Genomic DNA, 26,117 nt, shown 5'->3' on the forward strand with positions numbered 1-26,117 from the left:
TTCTCCTTTTTTTTTTTTTCCTCTCTCTCTTTTTAAACCAGGCGAGAATGAGTCTGCAGCAACCCTGTTGGTGCAAAATAAATAAATAAAGCAACCAGGGAGGGCTGCAGCAGGCGCCACTTCAGGATGGCAGAGGAGGGGAGGGAGCGCAGAGGGAGGCTCCGGAGCCCCGAGGGGTGGAGGGGTCGGCGGTGGAAGCTGCTGGGCAGCTCCGCAGGGTCTCTCGGGCATCCTGATTCCTCCCTGCGGAGCCCTGGGGCCAGGCACTTTCCGTAGGGTTGTCTTTCAGTCTCCCAGATGCGGGGCAGTTCTGTGCAACCTCTCATTCTAAATGTTCCCTGTGGGTATCGTTTGTGGGGAAAGTTCTCAGCCCAGAACACCCACTGTGGAGCTTAGTCTGAGACGGCTTCGATGGGGGGCTCCCGAGGACCAGCCCCCACGCCTCAGTGGGGGACCGCTCAGGGTGGGTGCAGAATCCTCACAATGGTGACAGCTGGCAGGGCTGGGAACCTGGGTCCTCACACAGGAATGAGATTGCAGAGCGCCAACACCTCTTGCCTTTGAAGTCGTTTTATAAAGAATGGCACAGGTTAGGGTTTATGTTTACCCTCCCCTGAGAGGAAAAAAGAAAACAACCCTCCTGACCACCTGCTGTTTATCCCTCAGAGGAGGGCTCACAGCTATTTATAAAGGCAAGAGAAGTTCTCAGGCAAGATCACGGCTGGAGAAACAGGTCTCCTTCACCCTGCCAGACTTGGTACCCAGGCACAGAGTGGTGGAATTGCATCTGCTGCCTTTCACCATAACGAGAGCGGGGCTGGAGGATGGGGCCCAGACAGTCCTCCGAGGGTCTGTCCTTGGCCTTCTGACTGATCAGTGTCCAGCCATCTCTTCTTTTAGGGTTTCCTCTGACAGAAGACAGCTGGGGCTGGGATAGAGTTTGGGCCACCCCACGTCTAAGATTGGTGAACTGGGGCACCAGGTGAAAATGTTCTGGGGTCCCTCAGGATTGGGATCTTCCCTGAGGCCACTAAGTTCCTCTGATCTGTGACCTCAATGAAGACAGAGATTGTGTCAGATTAAATGCGTCTATAGAGCTGCATGACTACAGGTTAAGTGTGTGAGTATGTGTTTCACATGTATGTGGACGTGTATCTCTGATCACATTTGTGTAACCACTAAAGTCTATTTTTAAAGTGCACATAAGTTTGAGTTCTAACTCTCTGTCTGTCTGTCTGTCTGTGATGCTCTTGGCCTTCATCATACCCTATCTTTATACCCAAATCCCATAAAAATATCCCCAGCCCCTCCCTTACCCCCATCCCGTCCTTACCCTCCACATATCTAGTCTTTTTTAGACCCCAGGGTGCCCAACAATTTCCTTGCTGAGCTGGGAGGAAGGGGGAAGGCAGAAAATCTAAAGATCCAGATTCATGTTATATACAGGTCCTTCTGGGCTCCAGATGCCAGTCTCTGAGCTTGATGCATCTCCCCAGCCAAAGCCCCCAGGGAAATGCAATGAGGTATTTCAAAGGCCTATTCTTAGCTTCTGAGCCCAGAGTTGAGTTCTGTTTTTCCAGGGTGTCCTGGATCCCCCTGTTGTCCTGAGGACACCTAGGTCCACCTAGAGGCCCTTGTATCCCACCCCAGGTCTCCCAGAAGCTGAGAGGAGCCAGGACAAAGCTGAGGCTGGAGATGGTGTTCCTCCATCCCCACCCTCTAGCTCTTGGCCCGCTGCCAGGCAGGCTGGTGGGCGGAAAGCCAGTCTCCGCATTTGCTCACCCCCCCAAAAAGGCAGAGACCACCCTCCAGGGCGCACAGGAAAGGAAAAGGCCAAGGGGAAGGTGAGCCACGAGGCTCTAGGGAAGGGAACGGAGTCCCTCCTCCAGGTCACTTGGACAGCCCCTCAGGTGACTCGATTTCAGTGCTGAAGAGTTCCTTGTAGAGTGGAGGGAAAGCAGCTTGGACCACGATGGGGTGGAGATGCTGGAAGGTTTGCAGCTTTTCCACATGCTGGCTACACAGGCTCCGAAGCTTCCCCTTGGGTGGCAGCTGGACATGGGTTCATGGGGAAGGAGGGTCAGTACTACAGCTCTGTCCCCAGAGCAGAGAAGTACCCCCCATCCTTCCTGGGCTGGGATAACCCTCCTTGCTTTCTCCCGGCACACTTGGCACTTGTGGAACAGCCAGATCCCATTGGTAGGGGTAGGTCTGTGTTCAGGCAACTGGAGGCTAGCGAGAACTGCTATGGGACAGGGACATGTTTTCTGGCTGAAACCCCCAAATGGTGTTCCTGCTACTCCTAAGATGAGCCCTGTTAAAGACTCTCTAACTCACACTTTATGCTTTTATAATAGTGAAATTCTGTCACTCTCTGTTATATAATGTTACGTGCCTCTTTGCCTTTGTTGATACTGTTCCCCTCCCCTGGAATGCCTTTCCAATTCTTCTGTGCTTGGCTAATTCTTACTCACCTTCAGTGTTACCTCCTCTAGGACTATTTCCCTGGGTTAAGGGCCCTTCCTTTGGGCTTCCCTCTGTGCAGCACTGAAATCCCATTTTAGGAAAATGATCCAATTTGTCTGTCTCCCTACCCTATATTTAAACTCCTTAGGTAGGGTCTCTCTCTCTCTACCTTCCCTCCCTCCCTCTCTCTGTATCCTCTGTACCTATCAAAATGCTTGCACATGGCAAATGCTCAGTAACTGTTTGTTTGGACTAAGCAATTTCCAAGCAGGTACCCAACACTGCAAATAGTAAACGAACACTGCCAGCACTCAGCTGGTGGAGGGGAATGAAAAAGGCCCAGAGAGCCATGAGGAGACAGAGGCAGGGAGACCTCACTGGAGAAAGGCTGAGAAAACCATTTATCGTCTGCAGTTTCCTGTATAAGCAAGTGAGGCTTAAAAATACCTCTCACCAGGGCTTCCCTGGTGGCGCAGTGGTTGAGAGTCCGCCTGCCATTGCAGGGGACACGGGTTCGTGCCCCGGTCTGGGAAGATCCCACATGCCGCGGAGCGGCTGGGCCCGTGAGCCATGGCCGCTGAGCCTGAGTGCCCGGAGTCTGTGCTCCGCAACGGGAGGGACCACAACAGTGAGAGGCCCACGTACCGCAAAAAAAACAACAAAAAAACCCCCAAAAAACAATAAAGCAGAGTGATGGGTAGAGGGCTTTTTGTATGGGGTGGTCTGGGAAAACCTCTCCAGAATGAAGGGATGGAGCAGGCCATTTGGAAAACTAGGGAAGAACCTTCCAGGCAGCTGGAACAGCAATAGTCCTGAGAAGCAACCGGGTTTGATGTGTTCAAGGAATAGCAAGGAGGCCAGTGTTGCTGGAATGGGTGACTGAGAGGGCAGTGGAAGGAGATGAGGTGAGAAAAGAAGTCGGGGGTCAGACACATCATGAGGCCAGTAGGCCACGACACAGACTCTAGATTTGATATTCAGCATGATGGGCAGCTCTAGGAGCACTGAGAACAGTGCTGTGTGGCTGCCGTAGGACAGACAGGGATGGAGCAGGGGTCCAGTTAAGGAGGCCTCTTTAAAGGTCCAAGTGAGAACTGACAGCTAGCGGGTAACAGCGGGAGGTGATGTATTCTGAAGGTGGATCCAACAGAGATTTGCTTTCCAACTGCTCTCTCAGGTTCTCTTCCTCCTAATCTATTCTACCAGACTTGAAGTTTATTTAGGACAGAGCCTGTCGTTTAAGTCGCTTCTGTATTCTCAGCACCTAGCACTCTGCCTGGCACATAGCAAGTGCCCATTGCTTGAACCGTTACATAAATGGCTCCTTTACACTGCTTCCAAATTAAATTGCCTAAATAATAGCTCCGATGATATCATTCCTCTAGCCTTTGGTGCTCTCCATTGCCTGGAAATAAAGTCTTAACTCTTTAATATGGCCTTGAAAGTCCTCTCTGATTTGCTCCTTGACCTAATTTTCAAGCTTGTCTTCTGCTACTTCTCTGCCCCCATCAATCTATCCCAGCTCCTGACCTTACACTTTAGTCAAAATGTTCCATGAACCATTCTCTGTATATGCATTATCTTGCCTCCTTATTTTTGTCCATATTGTTCCCTAAGCCTGGAATGCCTGCCCCACCCCCTGAAGGCCCGTTAAAATCTTACATATTTCATGGCCTAGTTTAAATGCCACCTTCTCTAGGAAGCATTTATGACCCACTCCTCTTACCCTCAAGTTATTTTTAATCTCTCTTCCACGCTCTCACATTTCCCCAATATCTCTTATTGTAGTACTATATTAGGGGCACAGGGATATGGTAGAAAAAGCCCTGGGATTAAACCTTACATTTATCACTTATGATTGCATAAACTTGGACAAGTCACTTAAGTTTCCTTATCACTACAGGGAGGTTTTAACACCTATTTTACTGACTGAGTTGTCCTAAAGATGAGCGTATCTGTGAAAGCACTTTGTTAATCGCATTATTATTATATCCCATAACACATTCTCCTCTATCTTAGGGTCATTGGTACATAAGTCTCTTCTTCACAGCAGATTAAAGACTCTTGGTGGGGGTAAGGATGGCACCTCTGTATCTTTCCATTCCACAGTACAAGCAGGTGCTGGGTAAGCGGTGGCTCTATTAAACTGAATTGTTCCCTGGAGGTCCCTCCCAATTCCAGGCTCCCTAACTTCCCATCTTTACCCACATGGAAGTGACTGATCAGTCCCCTTGCCCCCATGCTGTTGCAAGCTCTCTCACACAGCTTAGCACTCAAGCACTTCCTCCTCTGGACACTCAGACCATGGCCCTCGCAAGCCCTGATGTCACAGATCTGGCGCTGGGCCTGACCTCCTCTGTCCCAGGGACTGCTCCTACCTTTGCCAGGATGCCGTGGCGATGAGTCTTGCAGAGATGATGATGAAAGGCCAGCTCCAGACTGTACTGCAGCTGTTCTACTTTCCTTTTCTCTTGGAGCCCTGGCCGGTCTGAAGGAGGGGATGGGACCATAGCAAGAAAAAGAAAGAACATGGACGTTAACGTCCCCAAAAGGGTGTGTCATTCTGGACATTTGTGCTGAATATAGATCTTCCTAGCTGAGTGAGAGAGAGTGTAAGAGTGTGTGTGTGTGTGTGTGTGTGTGTGTGTGAATGTGTGTGTCTTGGTTTGATAATGGTAAGCTATGGGGCCTTGGGCTGGGCTAGCTTTCTACAAGGAAAACTGGGGAGAGATGAAAGGATGAGACATTCCAATCTCCCAGTTCCAAGCTGCCCTATCCCTGGTACCCTGATATTTCACATAACTAATTCAAAGCTAGGCACCAAAACTCTGCTGTGGGGAAGGAAAAAAAAAAAAAGTTCTCCCTTCTTCCCCGCCACTTGGCAGGGATGGCCCCAGTTAGGAGATGGACTTTGTGAAGCCACCTAGGTCAGCATCAAGGCCTCTACAGCAGTCTGTGGCTAACTTCAAGAGATAAACCACCTTTTGCCCTGACTCCATAAAATACCCAGAAGTCATCTTTTAAGTCTTTATTTCCAGTTCAAGGGGAATGTTTAGGTCTTTACTCATTGGCAGAGCCAGAAGACTGATAATCTTGGTCTGCAAACTCAGGTTAGCAGCTCAAGCCCCTTCCCCAGGTTCTCTGAATCCTTAGCATTCAGCTGGCTCACCAGCCCACTCCATTCCAGCGGAGCGGACATCCAGAGTCCTGCCATGATGGCATGTTGTCTTTTGTTTTGTTTTGTTTTTCATTTCTGTTTCTGGCTGCGCTGTGGGGCTCGTGGGATCTTAGTTCCCCAACCAGCGATTGAACCCATGCCCTCGGCAGTCAAAGTGTGGAATCCTAACTACTGGACCGCCAGGGAATTCCCGATGGCATGTAGTCTTGACATGAGTTCACACAGAGCAGTGATTCTCAAGCTTGGTGGCACATTACAATCACTTGTGAGAGGCTGTTAAAACTCCTGGTGTTCCGGCAGCACCCCAGATCAATGACCTCAGAGTTGCAGCAATCGTTTTTAAAGCTCCCCAGGTGATTCCAACCTGCGGCCGCAATGGAGTCACTGACAGGGACTCACAAGCAGACTAATTTCTCCCAGGGAAATGGCTCACTTCCGCTCTTCCTCACGTCTCCCCACTTCTCCAACCCCGCCTGCGCTGCTCTTTTCCCTCTGTCAGGCTCCTCTGGATCTTTATTTTAACTCATATTTTTATAGCAATATTCGGAGGGTGGGGGGCTCATTCTGCTCTTTAAAGTGACTCCCCAGATTTAACCACAAGCGAAGGTCCAGACTCTTCAGTGTCTGTTGCGCCCCCCCACTGCCTGAATGTCCTTTACCCGAGCCCAGTGACTCACTGGCATTGATGAGAACGAGGGCCGTGTAGAGGGCAATCTCGTCCTCGGAAAAATGCAAGGCACTCAGGGAGTGGGAGAAGTCAAAGATGGAGCTGATGAGCTCGCTGCAGCCTGGTGGGGTGGAAACGAAAGAGTGAGCAAGGTGGGTGAGGCCACAGTGCCCGAGGACACCCGCCCCCTTGGTGTTTGGAGCGGGCAATCTGTCCTGAAAAGAGGGGGCCCTGGGTCTCCAAGCCTCGGATGGGGTTGGCATCCGACTCCTCTCTCTCATTTCCCCCTGCCCCTCACCCAAGGCTCGGAAGAGCTCCATGCCACCGTATTTGCCTTCAAAAAAGACTGTATGGTTGTCAGCATTGTAGGCCCGGCACATCCTGACCAGCACTACTTCCATGGCTCCTGGGGAGTGGGGAGAAAGGCAGGTACACCATCAAACACGGCCAGGAATCTGTCTCTGTCTCCCTCAGTGTCCCAGTTCCCTTAAGGCACCTCCCTCCACTCAGCCCTGCCCGTTTCCTCATCTGTCCCCACTGCCCCCAGGCCCGCCCCCCCTCCCTGGGCACCTGCTTTGAGCAGCACAATCTGGTCATTCTGGCAGAGCTCCATAAAGCCCGAGAGCCTCTTAGCGAACTCCACCACGTACTGAATGGCCTCGGTGAGGCGGTGGGCACAGCGTTCCCACATCTCCCACATTGACTGCAGGGAAGGAGGGGGTCCCACTGTAGCCCGCTTTATGACCCCGGGCCCCCCCACCCAAGGCCCTGGGAACCCAGACAGATGATCTGCAGGGGGTAGATTCTGAACTGCCACATTCTCAGCACCCATGTTTTTAGCCTATTCTTAGCACAATGTGCACTCCAGGTTAATTCCTGTCACTTGGACGCACTTAGCGCCCACCAGCCACTGGCGCAGAGTTAGCTGTTGTGGGGAATTAACAAACGTCTGAGATACGCCTTTGCCCTCAAAGAGTGTGCATCTTGTTGAGGTGACTAAGACATACCCAAGTTCAGTACCAAACAAGTGCTTTTAGTGCAGGAGCTGTTGTCAGAGTGACAGGAGGGAGAGAACAAGCTTTGGAGCCCGATGGATCTGAATTTGCCTTCAGATCCACTACTTTGCCACGAGGAGTAAGTCTACGAACTCCTCTGAGCTCAGTTTCTCGGTCCATTAAGAACAGAGATAGATGCCAGCCTCATAGGTTGGTTGTCCTTAGGGTCAAGGATAATTTATGTAAAGCGCTCAGCACAGTGCCTGGCAGAGAAGGAGCGCTTAACAAATGCTGCTCAGGATTCTGACTCTTGTCGTCGTTGATGGAGGAGGAAGGCGCTTAGGCCGAGGTCTCTTCGCCAAGGTCGGGGTGATGGGGGAGGTAGGATGAAGGCCGCGTAAAATGACCATAGGCAGGAGGAGCTAAGGAGAAGCTCTCATCCATCTACTAGGGTGCATACTTAAAGCGGTACCCAGTGTCTTTCTGGGATACCCTGCCTCGCCCCAGCCCCCTTGCGTGTGGAGGTGGCTGTCTCTGGACCCCCCAGTGGTGGTGGGAGGTCCTCCCTTCCCCGCGCAGTCCCCTGGCCTCACCTTCCTCTGGTAGCCGGCCACCTCCTCTCGGGAGAAGACGGTGGAGCGCTGTCCGATCAGGTCCTCCAGCCGCAGCTGGCACGTCTCTCGGTAGGACTTACAAACATTCTGCACCAGATGCTCTGGGGCCGGAGGAGGAGGAGGAAAGCGGGGGCTCGATCTCAGCCAGCTCCTACCCTTCCCATACAAGGGGCACTCCACTGCCTGGCCTAGCGCTGCTCTGCCTCCCCCCGAGGCCCCTGTGCACGTCTGGTTTACACGGGGTGCTGACTAGGGCCCCTTTCTTGGAAGCCCCTCCCTTATCTTCCTCCCCAGCTACCTCCCCAGGGGCTCACCAATCTCCGTCAGGGAGGCATAAGGTGCCTCTGGGGTTCTGCGGAAACTGGGGCTGAAGTAGCTGTCCGGGCCCCGTCCTTGTTCCCCAAGCCCAGGGTGCCTGGGGTCCTCGAAGTGGAGTCCACACCTGTCAGGGGTCGGCTGGCTGCCTGTGCCATAGCAGTTCTCTCTGCCCTCGGTCTTGCCCCGCTCAGGGCTGTATTCCAGGTGGTACGAGGCCCCGTTGAGCCCGGCCTTGGCCAAGCTGTTGGAGTAGGAGGGCCCACAGCCTGGGGCTCTCAGGAGACTGGGGGGACAGGCTGAGGCCTCCGGCAGGTCAGGCGAGGAGCCCAGGGGCAGCTGCCCATCTGGGAGCCCCAAGGTGCAGGCGAGGGGGTCTGCTCCTTGGGCTCCTGCAGGAGGGGTCTTGGCCGCTTGTTCCCTTTGCTGCTGTTGCCGCTGTTGCAGTTGTTTCTGCACCTCAGCATGCAGGCTGTCCCTTTGCTTCTTGGACATGCGGCCAAACTTGACAGCTGAAAGAGGTTTGGGGATCAGGAGTTTTTGAGGGGGGAGGACAGGGTACAGGGCAGAGTGAGTAGGCATCTGCATCATCACAGGATTAACTCGCTGCTCCCTGAATAGCCGACTCCAAGCACAGCTTCTTCAGTCTTGCCTGAGAGCCTCCCTTCAGGGCACTTTTGTTCAAGACCCCTCCCACCTCTCACTCTGGTTTGCTTCGGGGCTCAGTGCAGCTCAGACATTTGAGTCTCCCGGGCAAACGCTTCTGGCTCGAAACCAGCTTCTACTAGTGGCAGAATTCAAGCAATGAGTCCTGACTGAGGGCCCTGGCCTCCTGATATGGGGCTGGGGGTGGCTGAGTGGGGGGCCTCGAGCTGTATCGGGGTCACCTCGCCTGTCTAGGAGGGTCGGAGGAAGAGGAGAGCCGAGAACACAGGTCTCCCTGTGGTCAGGCCTGCAGGCTCCCTGGTGACCTAGATACTCACCACAGCCCAACCCAGGCTCCGCGGCTTGTTTCTGAACATCCTCTTCTGCTCTCTCTTTCCTGCCTTTTCATTTGCCCCGCCACCCCTCCCAGGTGTGGGGACGCAGCCCCTGGTCGCCCCGCCTGCCCCTTTGCAACCCTGCGTGTTTCCTTTCACTTTGTTATTTTGGGCGCTGAAAAGTGCTGACAGCCTCCTTCTGGCTCCTCATCACCTCAGGTCTCCCCCAGCCCCAGCCTGGGCTCCTTCTGCGGTGTTGCCGTGGGAGCGGTTTGGGGGCTGCGAGGGGGCAGTGGCTGAGGAAGGTGGAGAAAAGCCACCAGGAACAGCCGGCCTCCCCAGCCTCAGCCTTCTGGGCTGTTCTCAGGCCAACCGTGGTCCCATTCGCAGCCACCGCCCCCTGGCCCAGGCTGGGGATGGGGCACTAGGGAGGGAGACGGAGCTGGAACTGGAGCCATGAGGCAGGAGGGAAAGATGTGGAATGCGGATGGGATCTGGGTCACAGGGGAGTGGGGTGAGGAAACTCCAACCCGAGGAAGGAGCAAATGAAGAGTCTGGGACCTTGGGGAAAGGAGGGTTGTTGTAGCAGAGCCTGAAGCTGGGGACCGTGAAGACCTTTGATGAGGGTAGCCTGCCCACCGCCTCGGTGAACGGTGGAAGAGACAAGGGCCTGCCAGAGGGAGGGACGGAGCTCCCCGAAGGGCAGGGCGTTCTAACCCCTGTCTGGCACAGCAGGTCAGGCTGCCCTTCTGGAGACTGAAGCCCGGGGGGCTGCGCGTTTGGCCTCACCGTCTCGGGACATGCCCAGGGCCAGGCATTTCTGCAGGCGGCAGTGCTGGCATCGGTTTCGGCTAGTGCGGTCAATGGGGCAGTTCTGCTGACGGGTGCAGGAGTAAGCCACGTTACACTGCTGGCTCCGGCGGAAGAAACCCTGGGGAAGGCAGGTGGAGACCAGGGCTGCTGATCTGGGCCAGGCCCAGCTCAGTACCAAGTGCCTGCAGCCCGCAAGCTCTAGCCCCACCTTTTCCAGATCTTACACGACGCCTCAGTTTTCTCTCCTCCATTGTAATCTGTCCTGCAATCACTTCCCTAGTTGAAGACAAGGCCCTCCTGTGCGCAGGGCTCTCCAGGCAAGGTGCCACCCAGGCAGCTCCCTAGCTGTCTCAGGAGACCAGCCCTGCAGGCAGAACAAAGGCCGCCGAGTCCCCTCTCCCCATCTCTGAAGAGACTGTGTATGTGTGTGTACTCACCTTGCACCCCTCACAGGTGATAACCCCGTAATGGATCCCAGATGATTTGTCCCCACAGATTTTGCAAGGGATCACTTCAATTTGTGCTAGAAGAGGGAAAGAGCAGAGGTCAGCCCAGGAGCCTTTGGTGTATCCCACCGCCTGTACCTGGGGGGCAGATACAGGGACATGGTGCTTCCCTTGCTTCCCTCCCCCGCTCCAGTTTGCTGTTTCCCTCTTGCAAGATGGATGAAGGAGTGAATGCCAAATGCCACTCAGCAAAGTGTCTGTGGAGGCTGTTTTAGTTTCCCGGGCTGGCCGGGGGTTGTATAAGTTCTACGGGGGCAGAGAAAGCAGCTGCAGAGGCCACCTGTTCAGCCCTTCAAGATGAAAAGCTCTAGTTGCCTCCCTCTTGCCTGGGGACCTAGGAGTCCTCACGGCTTCACAACACCTGCTTCCCGCCCAGGGGGCTTCCTCTGTGCCGCCCTCCCCCACTGGGGCTCAGCCCACAGGGTCAGAGTGTGGGGCATGGTGGGAAGATGTGGTCCACCAGGCAGGAGGCACCTGGGGGACAGGTAGAGATGCCAGCCATCCTCGGCTGGGCAGTGAAGGCTCAGGGAGGGGCTGTGCAGAGACCAGGGGCCGAAGGGGGCAGGGTCCACTGGGTGGGCCCCAGAGAGGGTAAGGAGAAGCCAAGATGGAGCCCAGGAAAGTGGGGTCAACAAGCCAGCTCTGCCAGATGTCTGAGAGCCAGGGAGCGGATCAAACAGGCCTCCTAGGTTCCTGGCCCCAGAGCAGAGGGTGGCTGTGCATGTCTCCACGTATGAGAGTGTGCATGCTTATGTGTGTACGAGGGCCTCTGCGTCCAACCGTGTGCGTACAAATCATGAAGGTTAACACTGGCTGGGACTACGGACCATCAAATTCAACCTCTTTTTTTCCTTCACAGATGAAGGAATAGGCCAAATGAGATCAGGTGGTTGGCCCAGGTTCATACCGCTAGTTTACCCAGGAGTTGGGTCTATATCCCAGTTCCCCATAGCTTTCCATTCGGCTGTTCTGTGTATATGACTTTTGGGGCACACACATCCGTGGGCATGTTGCATGTTTGAAGGGGTGCTCATGTGTGTGTGTGTGTGTGTGTGTGTGTGTGTGTACACATGAAAGGTACATGTGGTTCGTGAGCCAAGAGGCATGTCTGCTTGAGCCAGTGTGCACACGTGCGTATTTGTTAGTGTTTGTTCACTGGCTGCCGGGAGCCCCCTCTCTCCCACTGAGCTCTCTATAACCTACCTCCCCACTCCCTTCACTGTGGTTGGTTACTGGCCCCAGGTTTGCCCCATCCTTGTCAATGCCCACAGCTCTCTGCTGAGTTTCAGGGACCAGGCATTGGCCTCCCCCCAGCCAATCTTTGAAGGCACTGGCCAGAGCTGGTGTCCCTTTTAGGTGCTTTCATCACTCCTAAGGGCATGTGGGTCTCTCCTCTGCCATTGCTGACCTGCTGCCTCCCCTCCGAGGGGGCATGCCTGGGGTGGAGCACGTCATAAATTGGTCTAGGACCGTAGCCCCTTCTCATCTCTGATCCCAAGGGTCAGAGGAAGCGGCAGCCTGCCTATAGGGCAAATCCACAGTCCTGTGAACTCTCCTCTGGTCCAGGCCTGGACCCTGGTTGCGTGTAGGACCTGCTGATGTGAGGTGGGGAGGGTGACCATGGCTCCGTGGCACTCCCTGAAATATTGTTTCCATCATCCCCTCAGGCTAGCCTTGAGCTGAGCCAGAGTAAGCAGCTGCCTTCTCACGGGGGACGGGTTGCACAGGTGTCTGAAGCCCCTCCATTAGAGCTCGAGCCTTCTCCTCACCCCCAGCCCCACTAGTCTGCCCAGCACCCACACAATAGGCTGTGATCATCCAGCACAGACAGCAAGGGAGCTTTCAGATTCTTTCCAGTAAATTAAGAGCGGATTGGAATGAATGGAGGGAAGAGAGAACAAGGGGGGGATTGGGTGCCTGGAAAAGGGGCAGAGAACGTGGGGGCACATGCACATCTAGCCACTGGATTCTTTGGGTCTCAGTTCCGTTGCCAGTAAAAGGTAAGCATAGCCTTCACGGCCTGTCCAGGGCGGTAGCACCGTGGGTATGTGGTATCACCTGCGGAAAGCGCAGCGCGGCCGCGAGCACTGTGTGTGCTGGCTACCACCAAGCACAGCAGTGGGCACAGAACCCAGAAGGCATTTGAGGCCCAAGAGAAGTGCTTGTGCCCTGTGGAGTCTGCTCTTGCTTCTCCCCAACGCATTTCCTCTCCAGCACCGTGGGATCTCCCTCCTCGGTGGCCTTAAGCCCAGAGAGGGCAGAAACCAACATGGGTCACCCAAAAAAGTAAGCGGGAGGGAGACTAGGCCAAGCCACAGTGGGAACTCGGGCTCCAGCCCAGTCCTCAACCACAGGCCTCCCTGCCTCTTCCCTTCTCCAAGAGCCACATCCGTGTGCGTGTGTGAGCTGACCACACGGGTAACTCAGACACATCTCTCTGCCCCACAGCCTGACTCACTGCTGGTCCTGGCCCTAGGAACCTCACAACAGTGTCACCAAGACCTCGCCCTTCTCATAGGATGATGTGGCCAGCCACAAACCACCTTCACAAATACCCATGTTTGGGGGACACCAGAGTTTAGACCCCAGCCACCAGGCCAGCCACTCCCCCACGCTCCCCAACCATAGTCCGAGACAGAGGTACACAGTGAGGCAGGCACACAGGGAATGAGAGGGGCACATAGGATCAGGGGTTTCGGGCTAGAGGGTCAGACCCTCTAGCCTCTGAGCTAGAAAGACCAAGAGTTTTGGGACCCAGAGACAACAGAGACAGACCCAGAGAGAGAGAGAGCCGCAGAAACACAGAAAAACCCACACTCGTGTCCTGGGCCCATGCCCAGCCCCTGGCCCTCTCAGCGCTGTCAGGCCCTCTTATCCTACTCCTCCCACCTGGTCCTGCCACCTGTCCCCCGGCAATGCCATCTACCCAAAACCTCAAAGAGAAAGTACCGGTGCACATGAGTGTGACTTGTGGAGGAGGGGAGGGGAGAGAACGGGAAGAGGACTGGCAGAGGTGGAGGTGGGGTGAGCCAGAGCTGAAAAACACCTCGGATACCTCACCTTCAAAACCTCCCCCCTTGAGCCCTGTCCCTGAAGCAGAAGGTGGTGGGAACGCAAATTGGGGAGGGGAGCTGAGTAATCACAGGATTACTCAAGCTGTTTCCCGGGAGCCTGGCCTGCCAGGAACTTACCATCTAAGGGCCTGCCAGTGCCAGGAACTAGAACCAAGCCGAGGTCAGGAACGTCTAGGCCAGCCTCTGCAGCACGGCTCCTGCAGCAGCCCTCACTCTGCCCGCCCTCACTTGCTGCTTCGGGAAGAGCTTTGTAGCTCACACTGTAGCTCTCTCCCAGGGCCCACCAAAGGAAACCCTCCCATTCCAAGGAGGGAGCAATGCCCCTGTGCACATGATACCTCCCGAAACCACCTAGTGACTGCGTGACTCTAGACCTCTGAGACTTAAACAAGATCACCTAGGGAGCTTGTTAAAATGCAGGTCCCTACGCAGCAGGTCTGAGGGGGATCCAGGCGCTCCCATTTGAACAAGCTCTTGGTTGGTGCCCAAGCTTGCTGGTCCTCACTCTACCTTTCTGAGTAGCAAGAATTTAGTCCCTCTTCCTGTTTATACCTCTTCCTGGGGCATAAGGGTGGGGTTGGTGGTCTCTTCCCCAGCTCATTCTTGTATCTTCCCTGCCATCCAGTGTGACCTCTAAAACTTTATTCTGACATGGTACTAGGAAAAGAAAATGAATCTCTTCTGGACTGCTTCGGGGATTGAAGGATCCTCAGGGAGCTTCCTCTGAGCACCTCCTATGTGAGGAAATATGGTAGAGACAAAGTAGGCTGTCCCCCCTCCCTCCAGCCTCCTCTAATCTCACCTTTCTCACAGCTGCGAGATTCATTGATAGGGCTCTTTGAATGCATCCAGAGCCTGGCCCTGTGCCACCTTAGGAAGCCAGCCCTGGGCCCTGTCCAGGTGCCCTACGCCACAGAGAGGAAGTGGTGGGAACAAAGGAGGGGCTGCAACCCAGGGGGATCTCTCCCCTCAAACCCCGGAACCACCCCCCAGCTCTGGTAGAGAAAGGATGCAGCCAGAGAACCCAGATTATCTGGGGTCCTCATCTTCTCCTGGTGCCCCATCAGTCTAAAGCTAGGCTTTTCCTCTTTTCTCTTTCTCTCTCCTTTTCTCCAATGGACATTGATTAAGGGGGAGTAATAAAGATAGACATCAGCACTGGCTGAATTCTTATTCTGTGCCAGGCGTTACATACATTTTTCATTTAATGATCACAGCGATCCTGTGAAGTAGGTACTATTTGTATTGTCCCCATTTTATAAATGAGAAAACTGAGTCCAGGGGAGAGTAAGCAGCTTGACTAAGGTTACACAGCCAGAAGTGGCAGATCTGGCATGTGAACCCAGGTCTCTGTAACCTGAGAGCCATTGTCCCCGACCATTGAGCCATATACTCTATAAGTATGAGACGCCCAAATGCACTGGGCAGAATGGGATGGGGGACAAGGTTACCGGCTGCAGGGGAAAGTGTGAAGTGAGGGGGTGGGCTAGGAACGGAATTCAGGGAGGACACCCGTGGAACTAAAGCCAAGACTCATGTCTAGTCTAAAGATCCAGACAGACGTTATTCCCTCTGTCCCACACCTTCTGTGGTGCCAGCCCCCTCCTGCCTTTATCCTTGGCTTCTAAGGCCAAGGAGGCATGGCTCGCTCATCCCACCAGAGCTCCTGACTTGGGACTCCTGGGGAGACCACAGCTCCCTTGGGGTGTGGACTGGCTTTCACACATCTTGGTAGGTCTCTCTGCAGGAGCGAATGAGTGAGTGAGCAAGAGGAATGCATCTCTTTTCTTAGCTTAGGGCCCTCTCACCCCACAGCCCAAACTAGTCCCTCTCCTCCCACGGAGACCACAGCTCCGGCCAGGGAACCCCTGTGTACCCCAGCCTGTCACCAGCCTCCCTCCTTTCTCAGCTCTCAGTTCCCACAGCTTCTGCAAAGCTGGAAGCCACGGCAGTGGGCTCTGCCGCAAAGAGCAGGAGGGGGAGGGTTGGGTTGGGGGTCAGGAGAGAAGCAGTTGTACCTGGTGAACGCTCCTCCCTGCCCATGGTGAGAATTTTCTGCTGATACACCCAGATTCCAGGCTGAGAAAGTAGTGAAGCTAAAACTCAGGTGGGCGAGGGAGAGTCTGGGGTTTTGAAAAGCCACGAAAGACAGCCAGCTACCTGAAACCCCCCCTTGGTGCCCCGCCACCCCCGCAGTCTGGGACAGGAGAAAGGAGGGGAAACAAAAAAACTGAGTGAAAACAACCAGTGGCTGGGGGGAGGGCATGAATCACCAGGAGGAAGCTGTGAGGGGTGGGAGCCCAGACGCCACAATCAGTGGCCTTCTCGGCCTCCGGGCTGCATCTTCTCTCCAGAGTGCCTGTGCTGTTGCAGGACACCAGTGGACCCAGGAGGACCCTGGCTCTGGCCCCGAGGCCCTGCCCTGTTGCCGTCCCTCCTCCCAGATAGACATCTCCATCCTTTCTGAGCCCAGAGTCCCAGGGAGGGGCAGCATTGCAGCAGCAGGAGGAGTAGAGATTAGATCTCAGAAAGGACTAGTCACTGGAGGACGAGAGGAGACCCCAGGGCTGCCTTTCTTGGAGAGCTCTTAGCATGGGAAAGTCCCCGTTCCCCGTTTGAGGTAGTGGCCTGGGGGCAGGGCGGGAGAGGGAGCCCCTGGGAGGGGCAGCCGCACCAACACCCACATTTCATTGTGGTGGGACTACGGGCTGGGATGTTCCCAACATCTAGGGCCTTGGGCTGGGGGTGTTTGGGAGTCCCGTTAGGAATGGGAAGAGAGGAAAAGGCGAAGGTGCAACAGTGATGCGAGGAAGGAGGGGGCCCTTTGTAAAGTCCTCAGACGGCCCCGGGCTCTCAGGCTGAGTTCTGTGGCTCCCGGGAACTTGGACTTCTTTCTGGCCCACGGCTCCTCGTTATCATGCCCAGACTGGAGAAAGATCAGGGCACAGCAAAGACAGGCATGCAACCTCGTACCCCTCGTCCTCCCACCTCCCCATCCAGGCCGAATGCCGGGGCCTCGTGTCTCTTGGCTCCACACCGGCCGTGCCCCAGAGTGAGCTGATGGGGCCACCGTCCCTCTGGCTGGCTGGGGAGTCTTTCTGGCTAATGGACATTTCCCCTCTACTGACCAGCAAGTTGCCATGGCAGAGAGCCTGTATCATTCTTTCAGAACTTCTATAAATCCCACGCCTCCCACTTTCTGCCTTCCTAGACCCGATCAATACTCAGTGTCTCCCCTCTCCTGCCAGCTTTCTTTCCTCTCTGTCTCTCCCTGCGTCTGTGTGCCTTTCCATCTTTGCACTCCAGTTCTGTCTCAGGCTAGACACCGCAATGTTTTGACCCTCCTGGCATTTCTCCAGTTATATCTCTATCTGGACATCACTCTCTCCCCATGTGTTCCGTAGATCTTTCGTCATTTGAGTTTGGCCTCTGCATCTCTCTTTATTTCTTGATCTATTTCTGCTCCTTGTGTGTCTGGCCCTTGGGTCTTTGGGTGTGTCACAGTCCCAAGACCCCAGTGCTCTGCCCGCCCCAGCTAAGGTCAGAGAACATGGTGATGGCTGGTACTCACTAGGGGGTCAGGGCAGTCAGATAATCTGGGGCTATGAGATACCCAGGGATGTCCAAGTGAGAAGGACCAGTGGTACCAACCCCCAGATTGGAGGAGACCCCTCTCTTGCCTACTGCCCAGGGGGATATCATGTAGAGCTGACCAAGTGTCTCCCCTGTCTAGTCCCAGGGACTCCTGCCCTCCTGCCAGGCTCTGAAGCACATCTGATCATTGCTTCCCAGGGTGGATTTTCTGATTTGAGACCATTTCTGGGAAGATCGGTTTGCTAACCTTTGCTGCTAATGGGAAGAAGCTAGAAGGGAAACTGAAGCCCCAAGAGGCCCTTCTTCTTGTGGAAGATTTTGGCTCTTCTCCTCACCCCTCCTGACCTGCCCCAGCTCATACACATGCACTGGAGTCTCCATCCCAAACGTGGAAGTGAAGTTCTTTCCTTTCCTTGGCTGCCTCTCTGTGTACCCTCTGGGAGAGCTGAGTTTCCTCCACTACCCTTGGAGGTGCTTAACTCAGAGACCAGCGCTCTCTCCTTGGTCCTGGGCCCTCAGAACTGGGCGCTTCCCCAAAGCTGGTTTTGTTTTAAAATTCAGCTTACTTGTTTTACAGGAGACAAGGGCCTAAGACTTGCCTAAGGCTACAAGGCTAGTCTGTGAGAGGTGGCACCAGAACATGGTCTTTAGACTCAGCCCACGGGTCTTTCCAGGATCTAATATGGCCTCTCTTTTGTGGGTTGTGGGAAGACCCCAGGTTGAGCCTAGGGGTACCTCAGGCCTCAGGCCACAGGGGCATGGGACTTCCGTTTTCCTCCTTCGCCCTGTGCTCTGAGAGGTCCTCTGGCTTCCCTTACAAGGGCGAGTTGCCCACCCTTGCTCTGCTAGAAGGCACAGGGACCCCAGACATCTGCCCACCAGCTGTTGGCCCATGGCTCTGGGCCAGGAAACGGGTGAAGCTGAGGGCTTTTTGCTCCCATCTCCACTGTCTGATCCTACTTATCAAACAGGCATCTGAACCTGGGGTTGGGGGGGGGTCTCTCTCTCTTTCTCTCTGTCTCTCTCTCTCTCTCTCTCTCTCACACACACACACACACACACACACACACACACACACACACACACCCCACCCTGGCTGGATTCCACTTGGTCATCATGTTCCTGCATTGGGCAGAGAGTGTGATGGCTCAGAGGCCTGGATGCTGGGGTTCTGACCGCCTCTGTCTGCTGACCTGGCTTTACCCTTACTGTCCCACCGCTTCAGGGTACAGCAACTCCTCCGGACTCTTTTCTCACCCTACTCTCAGGCAGTTTGGAGGCACGGAGGGAAACACTGCCATGGGAGCCGGGGGAGTGAGTTCAGGCTGCCTTTTAATTACCAACCTCCACCTACTACAGCTGTGTGATCTGGGGTGAAGCACTGGGCCTCTCTGGGTCTCAGTCTCTTTTTGTAAAACGAGGGGCAGGGTACCTCAGATACTCTTGGAGATCCTTTCCAGAGCCCGTGACACAGGAGTTCCTCAATAGTCCCTTTACTGTGGCTGCTCTAAGAGAACTGCTCAGGGAGCGAGACTCCCCGATTATTCCACCCATCTCCCAACAGACCTTGGCCTTGACCGGGACACACCCTGCCAGGGAAGAGCACTCAGCTCTGCTCACACTGTTCCCAAGGTGCCCGTCCTTTCCAGAGGGACCCAGGCTTCCCCTCTCCCGGGTGGCCCATTCACTTACTTCTCATGACTGAGTCGTGGGCTTTGCCGCCTGGGCTCCCTGTCCTTCTCAGCGGGGGTGTTCCAGGGATGGGGCACAGATGGCAGTGGGGCTGCGGGCTGTGGCTCTGCACCTAGCTCTCCCCCAATGCTTCTGGGCAGGGGGTTTAAGATCTGCACCCCACAGGTGGCCGAGTGACAACCCCCCAGCTCCACCCCCCCACCCCTCTGGGGTGTAGTGGGTAGGATGACAGGCGCCCCATGTGGCCAATCTGGGCCTGGGGCAGAGAGTGAGGGGCGGGGCAGCCAATCGCAGGGGGCGTTGGAAAATTCCAAAACCACAGGCGAAAGACACACGCGGTAAAAGCTGTTTCCACCCGCCAGGGTAGTTCTGGCTGGGGAGCCGGAATGGAGCTCACACGAGCCTGGGGCCAGGTCCCTACTCCCCCTCCCCCCGAGGATCCCAGAGCCTGACCCTCTTTGCCAGGTGACTCCAGGGACAGGGATATTTCTAGAGGTAAGTCACAGAAGGTCTGCCTGGGGCCACCTGCGACCCTGTGGACTGCCAAGAGCCGAGCTCTGTGAGATGCAGTCTGGGAGGCTGCCCCACCACCTACCATGCTCACACCCTCCCTACAGACACGGTGCATGCCCTGGGCTAGGGAATAAATGATAATAGTAGCAGTAATAATCATCAGACAAATGCCACTATCTGTAGGAGGGGTTAGTCCATCAGAAATTTCCTCAGGAGCAAAACTGCTGAAATTGGAATGCGGATGATAATGATGCTGCTGCTGCTGCTGCTTAGCCATATGCCAGAAATGGTTCTTAATGTTTTATGTGGATTAGCTAATCCTCAAAAAATACTTTATGTGGTAGGTACCATTATGCCTATTTCAAAGATGAGGAAAGTGAGACACAGAGGGGTTAGGTATCTTGCCCAAGGTCACACAGCTAGTAGAGTGGTGGAGTCAGGATTCAAAATCAGGCAGTTTGGCCCCAGATTCCACCTGAGGAATGGAAAGTTTTCTCTGGTTCAGGTCTGCTTACGAGGGTCTCCTGGTGTGCAAATCTCTCTGTAGAGTTTCTTGGCCTTGGGGTCCTTCTGTGGAGCCAGTCAACGTCAGAAGCTCTCTGAGCCTCATATCTGCTCCGTGGGGTACCTCAGCCTCGGGGTTCCCTCTTCAGGATCCCTTAGTAATCAGGCCCCTCTTGGTCTGGGGGGTCCCCCTCGGGTTCCTCCCTTCTTGGGGTTGTCTCGGACCCCCTTTTGGGGGGCTGTCTCAATTCTGGAGCCCATTTTTCAGAGCCTCTGGGCCTGGGGGAGGTGTTCATCTCTCCTGGATTCTCTGGGCCAAAACTCCTAAGAGGTCTCTGATCTTGCCGGGACTCCACGACTTCTCAGCCTGGCACAAGCCTTTCCCTGCTGGCCTTCCTCGGGCTCTCAGGAGCTGGGCAGTGGGTTGGGGGAGGACACTCATCGGTGGGGGTGGGGTGAGGGTGTGGCTGCACGGGGCCAGTGGGTTGAGAAGGGGTAAGGGGGTGTGGTCCTGGCCGAGGTTTCTGCGGTAAGGGGTTAAGGGTAGGAATGGAGTTGAGCCTCTTCCAGTTCCAGATGCTCCGAAAGTCCCCCATCTCCCCCCCACCCACATATGGTCCCTGGTCCTCACCTCCCCCACCTCCCCCGCGTCACTCCTTGACCCGCTTTCCTCCCAGGGCCCTGCTCAGCATTTCCGTGGGGCCCTGTGGCTAGGGGCAGGCGAGGCACCGATCAGGATTGTGCTGAGCAAAGCACCCCCCCACCAGAAGGATGTAGCCTCCCGGTGGCCCCCCAGCCCCTGTGTGACCAGCTCAGGGAGGAGGGTGAGGCTTTTGCCCTCTGAGATCTCTCTGCTTGGAACAGGGAGCTCTAGCAGTTTTGACAGCAGGAGGAGCCGCAGTGAGCTCTCAGGGGGAACTGGTAGGCAATCCAAGGGAGGGCCATAGAGAAATGCAGGTGGCCTCTCCTACCCCAGAGTTGTCCTATTCAATTCAAGGATGCTTAGAAGGCCTTCCTCAGAGTGCCCTCAGGCTGGTAAGGGCATGTGGATGCGACATGAGCTTTGAGACCAAGGTGCAGTGGGTGCATTTTCTGGGAGACTAGCCTCTCCCATGAACTAGGAGGATAGATCTGATGTGCTGAGAGTTCCCTAGAGAGGACGTTACTTGCTAGTATCCATTGGGAAGTCCTTCCTGAGCTCTAACCCCTTTCTCACACGCTGTAGCCTCAGTCTTTCAGGGCCCCAGGACCCAGTGTTCCTATCAATGTGTTTCCTACAGAGATGAAGGCTTTCCTGCTCTCTAGCCCTGCACAGGCTGGCCCCAGGCTTGTTCACACCTCGGGATGTGTTAACCACCGAGGTGAACACTAAACCTGGCTCTGCCTCCACAAAGCCTGGTGCAGGCTCCTGGAGTCCCTGAGGCCACCCTGCCTCCCCGTCTCCCCGCTGGCCCAGCGATCTGCCCCACCCCCTTACGTCTCCTGTGCCTCTGTCCAGCAGCTTCCTCTCCTTCTACCGTGGCCCGCTTTCACTGTTCTCTCCTTGTTTCTTTGCGATGTTCCCTCTCACTCTTCAGGCTTCTTTCTTACCTCTTCCGATGGCCCTGATCTTGAGGTTTCTTCACCTCTGCCCCTCCTTTCCCCATCTCCCCATCTCCCCCATTTTTCTAGGCTCCACCTCCCTTCAGGCCCGGACATCTCTGCCCAGCTGCTCCATCTCTGTGCAAGGCACTCGCCTTTCTTTTACACGGACCTCCCTGGAACCCTTGCTGAATTCTTTGCCATCTCTCCACGCCCCAGCACCCGTTCCTACCCCAATTCTCTACTCACAGGTGTGGGTCTTCTTTGCAGCCAGCAGCTCTGTGAAGAGAAGAGAGGGGGTCAGGGCCCAAGGTTGAGGACCACGGAGGACCGAGAGACACTCCCCAATGCCCAGGCCCTCATCCCCACCCCATTCCTTCCCAGCAGAACCTGCCATCTGAGGAGAAGGTAGGACCACCCTCCACTGCACCCCTCTCTTCACTCTCTGCCCTACAGTCACACGAGGCCTCTTCCAGGTCCTCAGAAGTGCCAAGCTCCTGACTACTCTGGGACCACTCCACACTATTACTTCTGCCTGGAATGCCCTTCCCTTGCCCCTCCTCAGTCTAGATAACTTTTCATCCCCCAGGTTCCTGATTATGTCTTTTCCTTGGAGAGCTCCTCCTGCCTTTGTGCTTACACACTCAGCACGAGCATTTGAGTTCCTGGTACTCACCACATCATCTCACTGCTATAATTGTGAAATCTGTGAAACGGGGCTTTCCTGCTACACAGTGAGCCCCATGGAGGCAGGGACCGTGTCTGCCTTGCTCATCTTGTTATTCTGTTGTGCCTGCCCCTTAGAGGTGCACAATAAATACTCAAATACTCCGCAGCCGGAGTTCAATCTCTTGGTTGCTTTATTTCTGCCTGAGAGCAGCTGGGAATTCCAGAGGTGTGGTGGTTGAGGGTAGGGGAGTGAGGATGTTAGGGGGAAGAGGAAGGGAGAGCTGCAAGCACAGACCCCTGCTATGCCTCCTGCAGGCTCTGGCTCCATCGGCTCACCAGCCTGCAGAGGACGGGATCCCCCCACCCCCTGCTGTGTGTGGCTGGTCCAGGGGGAGGGCAGGCGGTAGGGAGCACAGGCGGGTTGATGCGGGGTGGGCAGGGAGGCACAGACCTCCAGAGGGGCAGCTGCTGAGGGGAAAGCCTTAGCTGGAGCATCGTTGGAGAGGGGAGGAGCGTGTCGTTCATTCATTCATATGGTTATAGCTTTTATTAAACACCTACCAAGGGAGCCCCTGAGAAGAAGCTTCCCCTGCCAGGCCTTGGTGCATTTCTTACATCCACACAGCGTCTTCTCACAGAGCACAGGGCCAGTCTTTCATTTCAGAAAACGCTGCAGGTCTGCCTTATGTCTCTGATAGTTTCCCTAACCTCTGACTCTGCTCTCCTGTAGTTTTTTTCCTTCTACCTGTCCAGCCCTTGACAGCCACCCCCCCCCCCGCCCGCTTCCGTTCAACACCACCCCCCCGCCCCCCGCACACACACACACTGTCCCTCTGCCCAGGAGATGCTTCTTACAAGCAGGCTTCGTCTACTGGGCTGGGCGGGGGCGGGCGAGTGGGCTTGAAGGCCTGGGTTCTGCTGGGGGTGGGGGGGGGGGAGGACTGCCCAGAGAGGGCGTGGCTCCATCCGGCCCCTCCCGCCTCCCCACCCATCCTGCCTGGCTCCACCCAGCTTCCTCCCTGACGTGGCACCGTCTCTTTGGCCTGCAGCCTTGCGCCTCGGAGCAGGCCTGGGGTAGGGGTGGTCCTCGTGCTTGCCCCGGCAGTGGAGTTCTTCCTACACCAGGTGGCCCTGCAGCTTTTCCCCTCAGCGCTCACACCCTGACCTAGCACGTGGCCCTGGGATCCTGCCGAGAGAGTCTCTGAGTTAGACCATCTGCGGGCCCAAGGACCGTCTGACGCTCCGTCCCCCGCTGCCCCTGGCTGAGTGCCCCACATTTTCTGCAGAAATGAGACCCCATCCCCCCAGGCCAGTGGGGAGGAATGTGCTGGGCTGGTGGGCAAGGGCGGTGGACAGGGTTCTATTGCTTTCTCCCCGACCCTTTGTCATCCCTAAAGGCAGGACGGCTTCCTCCGTTGCTGAATGAACAGAAGAAGGTGGAGTGGTCAGCCTCCCACTGCTGCCTGGGGTCCCAGCCAGATGAGCAGTGTCTGCCTTTTCTCCCAGGGGGCGCTCACACTTGGGACGTGGACCCTTCCTCCCTCCAGCTTCCCTGACTCTGCTGCCCTCTCCTCCCCCCTCCCACCCGTCTCTTCCTTCTTCAGCTCTCCCCTTCTTTCCCCTTCCTGTGCTTCCTGTCTCTCCCCCCTCCTATTTCTCCTCCTCTGTCAGGTCCCCAGCCCCTCCTCCCATTTCTCCTTCAGTCTCTATGGAGACCTGTTCTCACCGGCCTGCCTTCCCCTGCCGACTTTCTCTCCTTCTCTCTTTGCTGATCCCTCCTCCCTCCTCACTTCCCGACCAGTCTCTTGCCATCTCTCCCTCTCCTCTGAACCTCCTGGCAGCCCCTTCCACCTGCCTGCAGGGCCGTAGGGCCTCTTACCCTGCGAGGCTCGGTGGTGTCTCTGTGGGGCCCTGTCCATGGGGCAACTCCCTTGGTGCCGTCCTTGCTGCCCTGGCTGCCCAGGAGGGCAGGGAGCAGGGCCCAGGGGAGGGAAGAGGGAGGAGGGAGGGAGCACCTGGCCCAGCATCAGGCAGGGGAAAGGAGTGGCTGGCAGAGCATCCTGGCATCAGGAGGGGACAAGGGGAGAGACGGGAGGAACAGAGTTTGGAGCCTTGAGGAGAAACAGGATAGGTGATGGGAAGGGGGCTAGCATTTATCGATCACCTTCTGTGTGCTGGGCCCTTTGCCGGTCACTTTATGTAAATCTGTGATTTTCTCCAATCCTCCCAACATCCACCATGAGGCCGGCAGAGTTGCTCCAGATAACTATGTGATGCTTATAAGCTAGGTGATGCTCAAAGATAGTCATGAGTTGCCCAAGGGCTTGCACAAGGACAATAAGTGGCTGAGCTGTGACTTGAACCCAGGTCTTTGTGACTTTAGAACCATGTGCTTTCTACTTGACCAAGACAGGTGACAGGAACAGGGGAAGTGGGGAGGGGAGAGATGAAGACGGGATGGCTTATTCGGGGGATGGTGCCTCTTCTACAGGATGAGGTCAGACTCATCTCCATGGTTCTTGGGTTCCTTGAGGCCTCTGCTTGCTTAGCCTCTGCCCTTTGCTGCCCTTCCCTAGAATTCCCTGGCTCCCTGGTGCCTCCACATCCTCCTGGTCTGCTGGGGGCTGTGGGCAGGCCAGAAGGAGTGTGCTGAGGCAGAGGAGCGATGGGACAGGAGGGGAGCCACGTTGCACTACACTAGTTGCCAGAAGGAGACCCCCCAGACTGGACAGACCCATGCTGAGGAAGGGCTCTGTGGAGAGCTACAGGATACTGCTTCCGCGGGACCCGGATGCCACTAATCTCCTGCACAGCCTCGGCCCAGAGTTTGATTAGCTGGGCCTGGCTCTCCTGCTTACCCAACAGGCCGGCTGGCCAGAGGCCAGGCTGCAGTGGGGAGGCTCCCTGGCACCTCCTCCAGCTCTCACTCCCAGCTGGTAAACAGCAGAGCAGGAGCCAGCCACGCCTCAGCCTCGTGACTGCAGCCCACTCCCCCCAGCATGGTGCACGTGGCATCTGGCGTGGAGAGGACAGGCAGCTGTCCCTTCCCTCACCTACCCTCCCACCTCACCCACTCGTGCCCCAACCTGGAACCGCACGCTCCGCTACCATCAACACCTCTGTTCCTGGGTAGCTCCCAGAGACTCCGGAGGGCTGCAGCTTACAGGACAAAGATTAGAAGTGGAAAAGGACTTTCCAGCTCCCAGGATGGTTGACAAGGGTGCAGGGAGTGAGGAAGAGTGGAGTGGAAACTTTTGGGGACCTTCCTGTACCGAGAGTCTGAGAGCGTGTGTCTGTTCCTCTGAGACTCTGATTATCCCCGTGTCCTTTTGGTAAATGCATGGCCCATGCGTCTGTGTATACTTCTCTGCACAGAACAGGATGTTGGTCTGTTTTGGGGCTCAGCCCCTTGGGCAAGCTTGGAGTAAGAAGCAAAGCTCTCTAAAGCACCACCCAGGCCAGTGCCCAGCAGACAAGTAGAGCCAGCAAGAGGCAGAGGGGCAGGGTGCAGGGGGTGCTGGGGCAGTGTTGCTCTGCTGCCCCCTTCCCTGCCCACGTTGGGCTTTGCTTCCTCTCAGTATCCTCTCTCTGTGTCTCTGCCTGCCAACCCCTCCATGCCTATGGCTCTTCTGTTTTCTGTGCCTCGGTAGCTCATCCCTCTTTCTATTTTCTCCTCTTTAAGCCTCTCTTCCTCTGTGACTCTGGGTCCCTCCGGATCCTTCTTGACCTCCCAATCATGGGCATGGAGTAGAGGCCGTGCAGAGCGCCTGGGGATGGGCACTTGGCCCTGGCATCGTGACAGCCAGCCCTGCCCACCCCAGATACGGTAGGTCTGGCTGCCTCTTTCAGCCATGCCATTTCGTGCCACTGTGTAAGGTGGGGAGGAAGTGACTGGTGGTTGGGAAGACAGGGTCCTGGCTTCTAGGCCTAAGGTAGTCTCATGCTTCCCAGACATT

The 26,117-nt window shown here is 55.8% G+C and overlaps 1 protein-coding gene across 1 annotated transcript; it reads right to left on the reverse strand.

Annotated features, from left to right (window-relative positions):
- Positions 1 to 1,890: 1,890 nt before the first annotated feature.
- On the reverse strand, positions 1,891 to 24,080 carry RORC (RAR related orphan receptor C; the record flags this gene model as incomplete). Its single annotated transcript, XM_079728466.1, has 11 exons — positions 1,891 to 2,052; positions 4,845 to 4,954; positions 6,322 to 6,432; positions 6,610 to 6,717; positions 6,882 to 7,014; positions 7,900 to 8,021; positions 8,235 to 8,747; positions 10,005 to 10,146; positions 10,466 to 10,551; positions 21,742 to 21,771; positions 24,041 to 24,080. The coding sequence occupies 11 exons, from the start codon at positions 24,078 to 24,080 to the stop codon at positions 1,891 to 1,893; spliced, it is 1,557 nt and encodes a 518-aa protein (XP_079584592.1).
- Positions 24,081 to 26,117: the final 2,037 nt, after the last annotated feature.

Source organism: Hyperoodon ampullatus (genome assembly GCF_949752795.1).
Source record: "Hyperoodon ampullatus genome assembly, chromosome: 2".
Lineage (NCBI taxonomy): Eukaryota > Metazoa > Chordata > Mammalia > Artiodactyla > Ziphiidae > Hyperoodon > Hyperoodon ampullatus.